The 15,696-nt window shown below is 39.3% G+C and overlaps 1 protein-coding gene across 14 annotated transcripts in view; it reads right to left on the bottom strand.

The window, feature by feature from the left end:
- Positions 1–21: 21 nt before the first annotated feature.
- The window catches only part of Ptpn13 (protein tyrosine phosphatase non-receptor type 13), a 198,664-nt gene continuing 182,989 nt past the window's right edge, over positions 22–15,696 (bottom strand). For 11 of the 14 annotated variants that reach the window (XM_074041824.1, XM_074041827.1, XM_074041825.1 and 8 more), the window contains 6 exons: positions 14,395–14,543; positions 12,791–12,881; positions 11,103–11,464; positions 10,252–10,467; positions 9,197–9,259; positions 22–5,955 (listed from right to left, as the gene is read on the bottom strand). In XM_074041824.1, the coding sequence (XP_073897925.1) occupies positions 5,860–5,955; positions 9,197–9,259; positions 10,252–10,467; positions 11,103–11,464; positions 12,791–12,881; positions 14,395–14,543 (977 nt within the window). In that variant the 3' untranslated portion in view covers positions 22–5,859. The remainder of the gene's footprint in view (positions 5,956–9,196; positions 9,260–10,251; positions 10,468–11,102; positions 11,465–12,790; positions 12,882–14,394; positions 14,544–15,696) is intronic. The other 3 variants (XM_074041818.1, XM_074041826.1, XM_074041819.1) reach the window with 1 other exon arrangement.

Below are 15,696 nucleotides of genomic sequence, written 5' to 3' on the forward strand. Positions count from 1 at the left end.
GTCAACATTTTATGTACTCTGTCTCTTATTTCTTGTTTTCCTATGTCTTTTGCTGTTTTGTGTTTTACATAATCAGCTTTGTAAGTCTTTTTTTTTTTTTGAACCCAGGGCCTCACACTTGCTAGGCAAATGTTCTCACACTGGAGCTATGCTCTCAGTCTGCTTTACTAGTCTTAAAAAAAAAATCTTTTAAAAATGCCAAATGTTAGAATATTTGTGTTTTGTGTGGAACATGAATTGTCTTATGATCCCTTTTGGAGAATGTATTTGGTCCCCTTTCATGGAGTTCTTTTGGGAACTCACACAACATATTTACTGCTGCTGTGTGGACTTTTTGTTTTCCTCTGCAATAAACGGTGCCTGGCAGTGGGTAAAATCCACCCTTCTCTATTGAGCCATTATCAAAAATATTTTCCCATAAATTTTTCTATTATTCTCATGGACAGAATATGTACAGATTTATTCCATTTTGAATCTATTTTTTAGTATGGTGTGTTAAAAATCTAGTTTTTATTTCAACATCATATATTGAATCCTTCATCTTTGTTCCCCTAGTTGGAATGCCATCTGTAGCACTTGACTTCCTGGATAACATGTTTTTATTGGGACTCTGGTTCCATTTTGTGTCTATTTTTATTTGTGAGCTTTGAAATGTATGAGAAAGCGTACTATCTGGTATTTAATGCTTTTCAGTTTTGTTTCATAAGTATTCCCGATAACTTGTGGGTTTGTATGATGTCTGAATATTATGGCATTTATAATTCAGAACATCTTTGTATAGATGGATCCCCATTAAGTCTTGGAGTGACAAGCACCTTTTGTGTGGAAAAGGGCCTCCTTGGGGATCCCCACTTGTCCACTCGATAAATGCTTCCTGAGAAGCTAGTCTGTGACACGTACAGGAACACGGGACATACAGCAGTGAGGCAGAAAGAGTTCTTGCCTTCAGGAGTCCAGAGTCTAGGGAAGAAATGGGCCACTGCAAAGGACATCATGATAGCGCTGAGTTGAAGCAATGCTCATGAGTACAGAAAATGAATTTCTAAATAGTTCTCTACATAGACACCTCACACAAAATGGTAAGCTTCAATGCTCTATTCTGGAAGTGTTGATATGGTTGATACCCCACCTCTCTCCATCAGGATAGGGTATCTCTAGGAAGAAGGACAGGTCTACCAAGGCCCCCTTTAGGCTAGAAACAAAATCAGTGTCAGGGCTTGCAATGTCCCTTAGAAGTCTGCCATTCTCCAGAGCTTGTGGACTGTCAGGAAGAAGAACTGGAAACATCAGGCTGCCCAGGAGGCCACACATGGTCATAGGACAAGGACAAGGAATTTAACTATAAGAAAGCTCTAACTGTGTCTTAACTGATCCGAATAATCAGTTAATATAATAATACTAAAAGCTGGGAGCCAAGTAGAATTCAGAAGTGAGTGTCCTGGGCAGAGGGCTAATGTGACATGGAAGGAGTCCAGCTCTGTGTCTGGGAGAGCCAGCTGGACTCAAGGTGAGGCAGCAGGTGGAATGAACAAACATGAGCTGCCCAGGGTGGCCACTACGTCATGTGAAGAGCTGGCAGCTTCTGGAGCTGGGTGGAAGCTGGCCAACCCAGAGCTGAACTTCCCCTGATCCTTTGCATAGCATTGGGCGAGTCCAATCCCCTGGGCTTCAGTTTCCTCTCGCAGGAAGGAGGTAACAAGGGGGTCAATCCTGACCCCCTAAAACATAGGTAGTATGAAACACCTGTATAACAAGAGGTCCACCCCCTTCTCTTGCTCTGTTTTACGTGTGCTCTTTCTCTCAGAAATACTGCTTATACAGACAGGGTCATTTAAGCTGGCCACACTTCTGCCTCTGGGCCACCTGCTGATCAGCCTTTGTATCTGGACCCATCAGACCACATGGTCTGTCAGTGTTGTGAGGGTTTGTGTAGTGCAATCTTGGGACTACATCTCATTTTGTGTGGATGAATAAAACTGTTTCCAAACCTATAAAACAAGACTGCTTTCAAATCTGTATCTACAAACTTCTCCAACAGTCACAAAATTGGATGCTCTGCATTCATATCTTAAAATATTGACACAGAGTTGATATGAAGGAGTGGAAGAGACTGAGGTAGAAATGGAGAGGCACACTACTTGCTGCCACCCAGCATCAATGGCTTGCTTTGTCCTTATTAACAGAACCAAGATTTCACGGTAATATGCCTAGCTAAAAATAATTTTCTTGAAACCAGTCACAGTTCTTCGTAGTAAGATAGATGCAGAAGTCTGCTTATGTTGTCTGAGAAACCCTGCTTTCTTGCCCTAAGCACTGACTGACTCTTCCTCCTATTTCCTTTCTGGAATGTGGATGCAGCAGTCATTTTCACACCACAAAGGAATGGCCAGAATGATTACAGAGCTATTAGCATTATTGAGTTATAGAATCTGTGCTAGCAATGGTCTACATTTGAACTGGCTTTCTTTTTATGGGCAGCACTGGGGCTTGAACTCATGGTCTCATGTGTGCTAGGCAGGCAGTCTACCACTTGAGACACTTGGTCAGCCCCTGAACTATTAAGGAAAGAAAATAAACCTAGTGGCTATTTTTTTTTTTTTTTTGGTTACCTGTACCCAAATGTAATCCCAAATTGTTACATTAAATTTTCTTGGTCTTAAAATTTTATGCTTATGTCACATTTAGCTCCATCATAAAAAGGTAACTTGAATATTTCTGAATTAAAAAATGGGAGCACTTTCTTTCATTAGCAAGTCCTTATCACTGGAACACAGCTGTGGCAAACTGTTCTTTTAGTTTCTTGGATTTTCACATTACATCTCATTAACTAATTATTTTTAAACCGAGAGATATGGAAGCCAAGCAGGTCAGGCTATCTGGAACCACAGATGTAAAGAAAAAGGTGTGATCTTTTCCTAACACCCATGTCCCTCCTGTGATCATGATAAATTTTATGTTTCTAGTCCTACAATGCTCATGACTACACTAAGATACCATTCTTTAAAAAGAATTAATCTATTAATTGTACACGACAGTAGGATTCACACTGGTATTTCTTTATATGCACACAGTATGCGTCAATCATATCCATCCTCCCTTCTTCTACTCTTGCCACTCTCTCTTCCACCTGCTCCTCATCTCCTAATAATCACTATTCTTTCAGGTCTACTTTTTTTGGTTTCCACATATGAGAGAGAGCATCTGATACTTGTCTATTTCTACCCATTTTGCCACAAATGACAGGATTTCGTTTTTCTTCATGTCTGCATAAAACTCCATTGTGTATATCTGCTATATTTTCTTAATTCATTTACCTGTGGCTGGGCACCTCGGCTATTGTGAGGAGTGCTGCAGTGAACAAAGGTGCGTGAGGCTCTCTTCTGGTGCTGACTTTATTTCTTCTGGGTGGACGCCCAGGAGTGATATAGCTGAGTCACACAGGAGTTGGGATTTTTTGTATTTTGAGGAACTCTCACACTGTTCTTCATTATGGCTATTTTAATTAATATTCCCACCAATAGCATATGAGTTCATTTTCTCCACCTGCTCCCCAGGATTTGTTATTTTCGAATATACAAATTTGGTTCAGTTTTACAAATATCTTTTTTTTTTACAGTTTGTGCTTTCACTCTGAAGCCTGGAGTTGCCATAGGGAAACAGCTGCTGGGCAAGTATGTTTTCCAGCTTTCTTGTCCTCAGGGTCATCACCTGTCTAGTTCTCAGTATGGAATGACTGGCAGTGCTGTGCCTCACTGTCAGGCCTGGCCTGGCTTGGTAACCTCTCCACATGTGGTTCTTGGTCCTCCTTCCCCTATGACTGGGAGAATGAAAATTCCAGGATGACCTTGAAAACTATGTGTTGACCACAGAGCTGCCATCAGCCTGGGTTCAGAGCTGCCCTGCTTGGCTATTCACTTGCCTCAAACTGTTACCTAAACTAGAACTAAACTACCTGTGTGAGGCCTTCTTATATTCTTTGCTTTGTGAGTTCTAGTGCTCGCTAATACAAGGGCTGTTTGGGCAGACTATGTACTTAGCCATTTGCGTGGCGAAGATTTGAGCCTCCATGCGCCACCCCAGCTCTATGGCCTCACCTTGCTTTCCACCCAGAGTGGCCCTAGCTTTTTATGGTGGTGGAGCCCGATCCTAGATGAGGGTGATGATATGCTTGTAATAAGGCTTCTATCCTGGGCTCTTAACCCAACCTGCATTTCTTTCCAGTTCCATTTCCTAGCTACCTTCTTTTCAGAGAAAGTCTGCTCAGCACTGCGTGTTCTCATCTCTGCTGGCTTCAGATGTCAGCTTGTCAGTGCAGCAGTGCTGGCTCCTGGGCCCTGCTGGCCTGGCCTCATTCATACATTCTGACAGGGAAGCAGGCCTCATGACTCCAGTTAACCCACAACAGTGTTTTCAAAAAAATTTTTTTTTCTCCCAAATGATAATTTTGGCTACAGCTCAGCCTCTAAACATTCTTCTGTTTGAGGTCGGAATGGTGGGGGAGCTTCTCTCACCAGATTCAGCACTGGTTCTGAGGTAGCTTCCAGACTCATTGCCTGGTGGAATCAAACATCTCACCATGGAGCTTTCTGTCTTTCCTTATACTGTCTTCTGCCTTCAAATAGCTGCAGTTCCTCAGAAACGAGACCTACCAAGTCTCTGCACTTCAGTAGCTCAGAATTGTACACTCTTGGGAGGAGACCAGCAGTGTCTAGACTCTTGGAATGGTATCACTCAGGGCTGAATGGAAACGCTGTTACAACGAGGAGTTAGTGAACCCAGCTCAGAAGTGGAAAAGGCCCCTAAGCCCAAGTAGGCTCTTTGAGGATAGTCTATTTCCTTTCCTATTTGGCAGAACCAAATATAAACCTCTCAGGTAACATGACAGTGCTTTCTTTGATTATAGCTGAGCATTACTGAAATCAGGACTGGAAAATATTCTGATTTACTTACTAGCTGGCAGGCAGAAGGAAGGGACACACTCTGAAGTTGTAGCTCCTATAAAAGCAGGCACGACCCTCACGTCAGCCCTTCATGAAGATCTACCAGGCTTCTCATTCCCACTCTGTGGCTGGCATGACTGGGACCAACTGGACAGATGACAAGTTGGGGGTCTAGAGGTTTCTGGTTTCCCGGAAGGCTAAGTGTTGTTAAAAGATAATGTACTGAAAAGGTATTTTTGTTGTTGTTGTTTTATGGTGCCGGAGATGAAACCCAGGGGCCTTGCACATGCTAGGCAAGCACTGTACCACTGAGTCACACCCCCAGCTCAGCACTGAAAATATTTGTTTGCACAGTTTTGGCTTGTTCATGTTTTAAAGTGTATTTTATTTACAAAGTGAGATGATGCAGTTACAAACAGTATCTGATAACTCCATTTTCATGAAAAAGTATATAAATATATTACAAAGAAATTCTATATAGTAAATATTAGAAATTGATACAGTAAACATTTTCTACTTTTTTCTAGGCCAGTATTATCATCATTTAAAGCTTAAATACTGGTTTCAAGTATCCCCTATAAAATAACTCTACTTTATTAAAATACTGGGAAAAATTTTTGCTATAAACAAGACTGGTACATTGGAAATAGATTCAGCGCATCCTTGTAACAATGTCCTCTACAATCAAGTTCTGCCATTAGCCCAAAGAGTGGCACCGTCAGTGAGTGGTGAAACAGTTTTTAATAGGCTAAAGTAGCTGTAAAAATACAGCACTTTGATGTTATTTATTGTTATGAAGAATACCCCTCTAAGGTAGAGAGTACGACCTTGCTGCTCTGTGACCTGTATTTTAGTACAGCAGGAGTCTGGTGGAGGTTACGGCGAGACGTGGAGCCACCCGAGCGCTGCCATTTCCACGTCAGTTTGGAAGCTGAGGCTGCTCTTTCTGTTCTTCTTTGGCTTGAAGACGAGTCAGGACATAGAGGATGACTTGATAGCAGAAAATATATTGATCCTATAGCAGAGAGAGAGAGAGAAGGAGGAAGAGGGAGAAGGAGGGTGGGGGGAGACTTTAAGTGCATACTGTAAATATTGTATACATATATATATATGATGTTTGAGGAGTTTTGAAAATATGGAAAAATTTTGTTTAAATGTATGTAAAAAAACAGGGTATAGAAATGTGCAGTATCATAAACATTATAAATAACAAAAGACAAAAAGAGGAGGGGAAAAAGCATGAGGTTGAGAGTAGAATTACTTCAGAGAGCTAACCAAAATTATCTCTGATCAGTGCACTATTTCTATTTTTGTGCTTTGGTGATATTTCATGGAAAAATAAACTTCCTACAAAATCTCTTGTAGATTTATTGAACCTGTATTGTTTTAAAGTGTTAAAAAACCTAATGGCTAAGAAGCTATTGTTTAAATATTTTTTAACAAAATATACAAATCAAAAATTTTTGAAATAAATATTTAAATATTTAAAAATTAAAAAGAAATGCAATAATTTTTCTTTCAATATCCTAGAACAAAGGAAAAGGAAAATCAAAGATTCTTGAAGATGAACCAATTTGAGAATGAAATTATTCTCTACTAAGTACAGTGTCGGGATTTGACTGTTTTCTGGTGTTATTTGGCAAGGAATTAATGAGTTTACAAATAAATACAATAAATTACAGCATCTTCGATGTCAATTAGTGAGACGTTAAGCACCGTCAGATCTCATTTAAAGTAGCTGCCCATATGTGTGAGTGTGAATGTACACGCACGTGTGTTTAGCACAAACAATGTGAGACCATCTCTTGAAACACTGACAACTTGACAGGAGGAATACAGCTGGCCTTCCAACCTCTGTTTTGCTCATCTGTATTCTAGCTTTTCCGTATTTCCCACGTTTTCCCATGACTCCGTCTCTTACACCATATACAACTCATTAGCAAATCTACTTCATCTTTCTGTCCACACTCATCTTTGGGCCACTCCTGCTTACCACCTCACTGACTTCCCTACTTCTGACCCTGCATGCTCCTCCCAGATCAGGTCTCGTTTTCACAGCAGCTGGGGTGGCCCTTTAAAATATGAGTTGGACCAGGTCACTCAGTACTGCTCCCTGGCAGCTCCTGTTTCACTCAGAGGAAAGCACAGACCCAGGCCCCCTCCTCTGCCTTCTCCCCCAGCCTTTCCTCCACCCCACCCCACTGGGCATTACCATGCCTTAACACACTGCTCCCACCTTGGACTCCCACATCGGCAGTCCACTCTGCCCCAAAGCTACTATAGGGATCTATGTGACTCCCTCCTTCAAATTTTTGTTCAAGTGTCACTTTCTCAATGGTTGCATAATTTTAAAACCCCAGAACTGCTTCCCTTCACTTACTCTTGTCTAAAGCACTTGCCCCTTTCAGGGCTCCTGTGCAATTTACTGTACATATTTAATACATTTTATGGCCATCCTCATCACCCCCTACATTAGGATATCTTCATTACTGTAGCTGGGGTCTGTGCTTTATTAACTGATGTGATCCAAGCACTTAGAAGAACTTCTGATACCCAGTAGGCACTGAATAAGATATTTGTTGAATGAGTAAATGAACTTCCTGAGTATAAAAAACTGCTTACAGATCAACATTTTTTTTTTTAACCTAAAATGCATGACTGTTGAAAATCAGCTTAATGCTTAGAAGACTTAATTTGAATGAAAAAGGTATATGAAGGAAAAGTGGGCAAATTCTTATTTTTTATTTTAATTTTTGGTGGTAGTAAGGTTTGGACTCAGGGCCTCATACTTGCTGGGCAGGTCACTACCACTAAAGCCATGCCCTCAGTCCTTATTTGCTTTAGTTATTTTTTTAGGTAGGATCTTGTGTTTTTGCCTGGGGCTAGTCTTGGACTGGGATCCTCCTTCCTACAGCCTTCCCCAGAGTTGGGATGACAGGCGAGTACCACTATGTCCAGCTTATTGGTTGAGATGGGGTCTTTTAAAACTTCTGCCTGGGCTGGCTTGATCTCCACCTTGAGAGTAGCTGGGATAAATGGCACAGCCATTGCACCTTCTGGCAAACTCTAATTTTAAAGACAGTGTCTATATTTTTCAAGACAGACAAAGATGAATCTGCATACAGACACATGAAAATAGTTTTTGCATTCCCTATACCTTCCCAACATAAACAAAGAAGAGAGCGAAAGGACTCAGTGAAAATGGGCACCCTGAATAATGCTCTTCCCATTAGGGATACAAACCACAACCACAGTTGGTGGTGATCTAATCCATGGTTCAGTTACAGGTATGAAAAATGAAAGTGATGCCTGGTGCTGGTGGCTCATGCCTGTAATCCTAGCTACTCAGGATGCACAGATCAAGAGGATTGCAGTTCGAGGCTAGCCCAGGGAAAATAGTTTCATGAGACCCTATCTTGAAATTACCCAACACAAAACAGGGCTGGTGGAGTGGCTCAAGTGGTAGAGCAACTGCCTAGCAAGCATGAGGCCCTGAGTTCAAACCCCAGTGTGCCAAAAAAAAAAAAAAAAAAAAAAAGAAAAGAAAAGGAAAGAAAATGATCAAAGAGGATAAACGGAGCCATCCCTCGGTCCTCTTGCACAGTGCCTTCTCTAAGCCAAGCCGCCCAGTGTGCCTCACTGCTGCTCCCTTCCCTCTGGGGGAACTTCTGTTCCCTTTGTAGGTGGGAAAATGCCTACGAAAAAACCCTTGTAGGCTGGATGATTTTAATTACATGGTATTTTGCACCATTCTTATGTGCATCCAACATGCTATCTCACTCTTTGTGACCTATTCAGTACAGACACTGAATTTGCTCATTTTTAAAGTTAAAATTAACGTTTTTAAAAGATAGTCTGGAAATATTTTAATTTTTTTCAGACTTAGTCCTTGTACTTAAAAACCATGCTCTTCATGGCAATAAATGTTTGGTTTTATGTTGTAATGTGGGAACCCTCAGCTACTGGGGAGGCTGAGGTGGGAACATTGCTTGAGGCCAGGAGTTCCAGGTCAGCCTGAGCAACACAACAGGACCTTGTCTTTAAAAAAAAAAAAAAAAAAGTTAATTGAGACTTTAAAAATATTAGAATCTTTTCAAAAATCCTCATTTGACCATACCAATTCAGTAATCTCAGCATTCAGGAGGCTGAGGCAGAAGGATCACAATTTTATGGTCAGCCTGGTCTTCACAGACAGACCCTGTCTCAAGCAAAACAAAGAAAGAAAAGCAAACAGGACCATTCAGGCCAAGTCTCACCTCCGTCTGAACCATGCCATGTCTTTGTAGTCTCATGCAGCGCACTAAATCAGAGATGTCAAACTGCACAACAAAACAGAACATATGTGTTAGACGAAAAGGGACGCTGAATGTAAGCCCCATGATCATGGAGACTGGGTGTATATAGAATTCTGCATCTACTCTTCTTCCCCTTCTCACAGTTTTGGGAGCCTGTCTTGTACAAAATTGACTTGGCGAGCTGACTTTGACGTCATTAAATATTCTTATTTATCTTTCTAAGAATTAGATTAGTTTATTCTCTTTGAAAATCTTCCACAGAAATTCTCTTCCTCTGAAATCTGACAAATTTGTTATAATTTAAAAGACAATATAACAGTATTTTCCTAACATATTGCTTTTCACAATAAAATTCCAAATTTTTTTGGTCATACTGGGGTGTGAACTCAGGGCTTTGTGCTTGCTAGGCAGGCGCTCTGCCACTTGAGCCAGACCCCTCGTCCCCAATCTTTTGATTTTAGCTGACATTTAACAATCTGATACAGGGAGAAATAGATTATTTGGTTTTGTCCTATTTAAATTATTATAGTAAATACAATAGCATTTAAAGTGCAAGATAGAACTGCTTTTAACTAAAATCCTTTAAGAGACCATGATTTTAATTTTTCTGGCATTTAAAGTACATTTTATATTAATTTAGGGTCAAAAGTTATTTTTTGACTGTTATTTGCTTGACTTATTTCATAATATTTTTAAAATTGGGAGTAATTGTTTAGAGGTAGATTATTTAGCATTAATTTATATGACAAAATATTCATTCCTTACTCACTAGGTAACAATAACGAGATTTTTTATTTCAAAAATAGATTTTCTTTTGAACTTCAATATTTCTATCCCTCATGTGTGATAACACTGACATCATCTTACTCACATCTGCAGACTAAAGGATGAATGTGACACTGCATCGACACTGCACCAAGGGCTTCTGAATATACCACTGAAAGATACATTATTAGGCAGCAGGTTCTGTCATCATTTCTGGTCATGTGCTCATTCAGTGTCTTTCTTGTACTCACCTCAAGATCTTGACTGATTAATCCTAGAACCACATCTATGCATATCAGGGTCCCTGAACGTCCAATGCCAGCACTGCAATGTGTGATGATTGGGCCTGATCTGTGGATGTGTCTCATGTATGAGATAAAAGTGAGCAAGTCATCTGGCTGAGAAGGTGTATCATGGTCTGGCCAGGAAGTGAAATTCAGATGAGAAACACGTCGCACCTCTCCAGTCTGAAGTTGTAAAATAAAATAAGAACAAAAAGTCATGTCATGTTGTTCATATATAATTAGTTCTTAATATTATTCTGTTCTTTCAAATTTTGAGTTGTATATTGAGTTCACAAAAGAGAAACAGAAGAGATAAAAAGATTCCATTAAGAAAATTGAGGCTGGATATAGTGATACAGGTCTGTAATCCCAGCTCTGAGGGAGGCAGAGATAGAATTGCAGTTTGAGGACCAGCCTGAAACCTTACAGAAAAATAAGTAAAGCAGGAAGGGCCAGAGGTGTGACTCAAGTAGTAAAGCATTTGCCTAGCAGGTGCAAGGCCCTGAGTTCAAACACCAGTACCAAAAAAAAAAAAAAAAAAAGAAAAAGAAAAAGAAAAACACACAAGGCTGGGTATAGAGTCCCATGCCTGTAATCCCAGCACTCAGGAGGCTGAGGCAGTAGGATTGTGAGGGTAAGGCCAGCCAGGGACAACACAAGAAGAGGCTATATCCTAAAAGAGGAAAAAAAAGTTCAATGGGAACCAGGAAGTCACTGGTTTTTATCTAAAAACACATTGCTAAAACCATGGAAGGGGCCAGGCCTGGTTTCCACTGAGGAAATAAGCATCACTAGAAGAAGAGATGCAATTCACTTGCCTGAATGTCTTCTAGGGTCATTGCCCTCACCACAAAGCCCTTTAGTTGCTGCATTCTCACAAGAGCCAGGCGCAGCCTGTCGTTGGCCATTGTTGTTTTGCCTAGAATGCTTGGCCAGTAGCGCTGGCATTTGATTTTTTCTCCTTCTACTTCTTGAGTCATCATGGCTATCACTGTGGATTTCTGCTCCCAAATCATCTGCCAGAAATCTCCCACAGTTGTAGGGAGAGGACCCTGACAGGCGATGTAAACAAACTCTTTTTTCCCCACTGGAATCCTGATGAAGCTGGCATTGATGTATCCACCTTCATCGCCAAGAGGCACTCTTGTAGCGTCATCTGTGAATTTCCACCAGGAAACCACTGATGTCAGGCATTGTTAAATGAGAGGGTCACAAATAACATGAGTAAAGATCACAACAAATTCCTACACCCATAAATGAAAAACAACTTTTTACTTCTCCATTGATATTTTAATGCTAATGACATAATAGTACAAAATGACAATGCTAAACACTATCTCATAAACAAAAACTAGTATTATAGTGACACTATAAATTATATTTCTTTTTACTAGGCAGCCAAAACAATAAATTAACACAATAAATAAAAAGGTAGCTCACTTGTATGTATGCCTTGTTTCTGTCTAACTGTAATTTTATATAGTCAAACTGCAATTTTTAAAATTAGGCTGCCCCAATGAAAAGTATATATACGCTCTCCCTTCCTGAGGTTATATATTCTTCAATGGTTTATTCAAGAGAATAAATTTGTATACATGTATACATTAGTGGTTATTTTTATTTCAACTATGTCAATTTAGTAATTCTGGTAGTTATCAAACTAAAACCTCTAATAATAGGTTTCAGAATCATCTATCAATTGCCTTTTATTACTTGACTTCTGTCTCTTAGTCTACACTGGATGTTTCATGGAAATGAATCCACTCATTAATTTCGTATTTATAGCTTGTCCCATTCAGACTTTGAGACGTGAATCTGGCCATTTTTTTCAGCCTTACATAAATCCTATTACTTCATGTTAGACCATGACCTACTACATTTTAAAAATACTTTTTAAGATTCACATCTTATAGGAAGCCCTGCAAAATGAATTTTGTGTCTTCCACCTTGATTGGAAAAATGTGGTTGCATTATCTATGATTTGTCACTATTGGGTTTTAGTATTAATAGGGTCAATGTATTATAAGTTGTAATCCAAAGTGCTAATACATAAGTGTGACTGAGGATAAGTATAAGAAGTTGGTAGAGGTTAGATTTTGGTCATCTCCATGCTCATACATAACTAAAAAAACAAAAACTCACACTGTTGATTGTTGAAAAGGGTAAAAATGAGTTAAAATATTACTTTCGTTTCCTTCTGGAATCTGAAATGACTCAAAATCCAATGCAGCCTGGTAGTATCACTGATTAATTTCTAATATAATAGTAAAAACTTAGGACTATCTTAACAAATATTTAAGCTTTCCCTAATTGATTTTCAGAATGCATAGATAATTTAAAAAGTAATTTGCATTGTATATCTGAGATGTTACTGATCTAAATCTATGAATTTGTGTGTATACAGATGCTTACTTGAGGGATAGGTAAGTTAAACTAGCATAAAAATTTTAAATCAGTTCAAATTATACTGAATATACATTTGATTTAAAGTTAAATTGGAACTTACAGGGAAGTATATTTTTATATCTGTTTTTCTTTCTGTTTTCTTTAGTCTGTCCAATAAGACATTGATCCAAAGGTTTTAACTCTTGAAGATTCTGTAAGCAAAACAAATAAAGATAAAAATAAATAAATAAAAAATAAAAAGGAAATAAAGTTAAATTTGTTGGGAGGAATAGTAATTCAGTAAATGGAGGTGCTTTCAATGTGCAGGATGTGAAGTTGTTGATCAGGGCTGACTCTGAGTGCTAAGAAATAGAGATGTCCTAAATAAACCTAAAATCAATACTGCCTAAACCAGTGTGAAAGTATATGACTGCATGTACCTTTAATCAACCAAGTTACAATCAACTAATTCTATTAGATAGCATTTTGTGTTCTAAGTTTTAATTTCAGTTTAAAAATATCTATATGTTCTAGAAAAATACAACTTTGTTTTGAAGTAATGACCTGGAACACAACTTCTTATCAACATTGTCTGTGGGGTCACAGACTATTCCATGTGGTATGGTTGTGGTCAAACAGTTCATTGACCTAACCTCAACTGTTTCTCACATTTCAATCATTCTTTCTCTCAAAAAATATATACTGAATACCTATTATGTGCAAGCACTTAGTAAGTGTTAAGTATATAACACTGAGCAAAAAGATACAGTCTGGCTCTCACGGAGCTTACAGCTTATTGGGAGAAAGGAATAAAGAAGTTAACAAGCAATACTGTAACATATGTCTTGAAGAAATTAATAAACTGCTGTAATAGATGAAAACAAAGATCTAGTTTACAGGTGTTGTGATGGGAAGTTCTCTGATGATGATATTTAAAACTAAGGCCTTAGGCTAGAAGAATGGCTCAAGGGGCAGAGAGCCATCTAGCAAGTGTGAGGCCTTGAGTTCAAAACCCCAGTACCACCAAACAAACAAACAAACAAACAAGCAGCCTCCTTAAAACTAAGACCTTAAAGAAGATATCATCTCTGCAAAATTTAGGGAGAGGAAGAGTGTACCCTAATTACTGAGTTTCAGTTTTCAAATCTCTACAAAGGAATAAACATTGTGAGGAAAGTATTCAAAGCAACAGCACAAAGCAGTAACTCTCAATAAAAGTGAGCTCCTTCCATGGCATCACAACTCAGGAAGCGGGCAAATAAGCAGAGGAGTTGAAGGGGAGGGGAGAGGTTACTGCCAAATCACAGCAGGGTTGTGTTTCTTGCCTTGTGGTCAATACAGATGGTGCCACAAGAGTGGATGGCTGGAATTGATCTTCCTCCCTCCCTTCCTCCCTCTCTTCCATCTTTTTCCTTCCATTCCTTTTAAAGCCTTTTATCCTTACATATGAGACAGAGAGTATAATCTTCAGGGATTTATCAAGTTCTGAGTAGTTAATGTGGTCTCTTTAAATCAATTCTATTAGGTGCCTACTTGGAAAAATTAACTTACTGATAGATGATGACTCATAGTTGGAAATAAGCTAACTACAGGTAGACCTGGAAAGTAACAGACTTTTTTCAAAATTTTCAGTTTTTCCTAACCTTGGGCCAGAAAGGACACATTTCCTTACAAATGAATGCGTAAAGTTTGTTTGGAAAAGAGCTATCGGCAGATGCCACTTACCTCCAGCTCCTTGGAAGGGATTCCCTGGTCAAGTAAACCCCGCAACATTCGAATGACGGATTTTAACTTGGTGCCTGTGTACTTGCCAGATGGAAGCACTCTGACAACAGGGAGGGTGGCAAGCTCCTCACTCGTCAGAAAGAGATGATCTGGTGGGAGGTAGATGATTCTTCAAAATGAATTTTCTCCAGAATTGATTCAATCTACTAGTGAACTAATGTTGGCCTATTCTCACCTCATTTATTTTTACAACAGGGGGAGTCTTCAAAAATGAAAGACTGAGTAAAGCAATAGAACCGATAGGCTGATGACCATAATCAACCTAAGAAGTCTGCCACAGCCTGGCTCCTGTACCCCATTTTTGAGGAGACATCTCAGAAATTCTTGTGGCTCAGGACTCAGTTATTTATATGTTTGAAAGGAGTTTGTTTTTTTGCTTCTCTTGACTTTAATGACATCATCAGGAAGTCATATTTCATTTCTAAGTACACAGGAAAGATAGAGAGATACTTGAGAGATTCTGCGCAGTGGGAGGCTGCCCTAGGGACACCTGGCATTTGATAGCATTCTCCACACAGACGACAAATTCCTTTGGGGTCTTCAGTAGTTGGGTGCAACAACTCTCTTGGAAGAGCCATGAGTCTTAATTTAGTACCTTTTCTCTATGGAAATTACTTGTAATAGAAGGAAAAATTATACTAGAAAAACATAGGAGAAACTTCTTGCTATAGCCTGCACAAGTATAGATTTAAGTCAATCAGCTGATTAAATGTTTTGATAATGGGGCTAGTATGTAGGCAACAATATGCTGGGCACTTTGAGGGATACAAAGCAGGACAAGGCACCTCAAGCAGCTGGACATCTGGCTGGGGCATGCTAACTGGGAAATTCCTGCATGTCCAAAGTCTCAACCCAGTAGCAACTGCAAAGCCTGAGTGGCTGGGCATGGGCACTGTGCACACAGCAGTCTGCCCAAGTAGTGAGTCAACCAATTGGTTTAAAGAAACCAATTAGTTTCTTTAAAGAAACTGACAAAACCAGTCTTACATTACATTAATGTAACATTTAAGTATATGAAATAAGAGAAACGAAACACTGGATAAAATGTTATTTCTCCAGTGGCTCAGTTATAAAATGAAAAGGATAAAAATGGTGAAACAGATCAACTGATTTGTTCTTAAAAGATGAGGCTGGGAGCCAAGGCTAATAATACTTTCCTACCTCTCAGCCGGTCTACCCATTTTCCTACAGATGAAAATGTGCTGCTTGATTTTTCATTCCACAATGGCAAAATTCTTACTT

This window comes from Castor canadensis, chromosome 9, assembly GCF_047511655.1.
Source record: "Castor canadensis chromosome 9, mCasCan1.hap1v2, whole genome shotgun sequence".
NCBI lineage: Eukaryota > Metazoa > Chordata > Mammalia > Rodentia > Castoridae > Castor > Castor canadensis.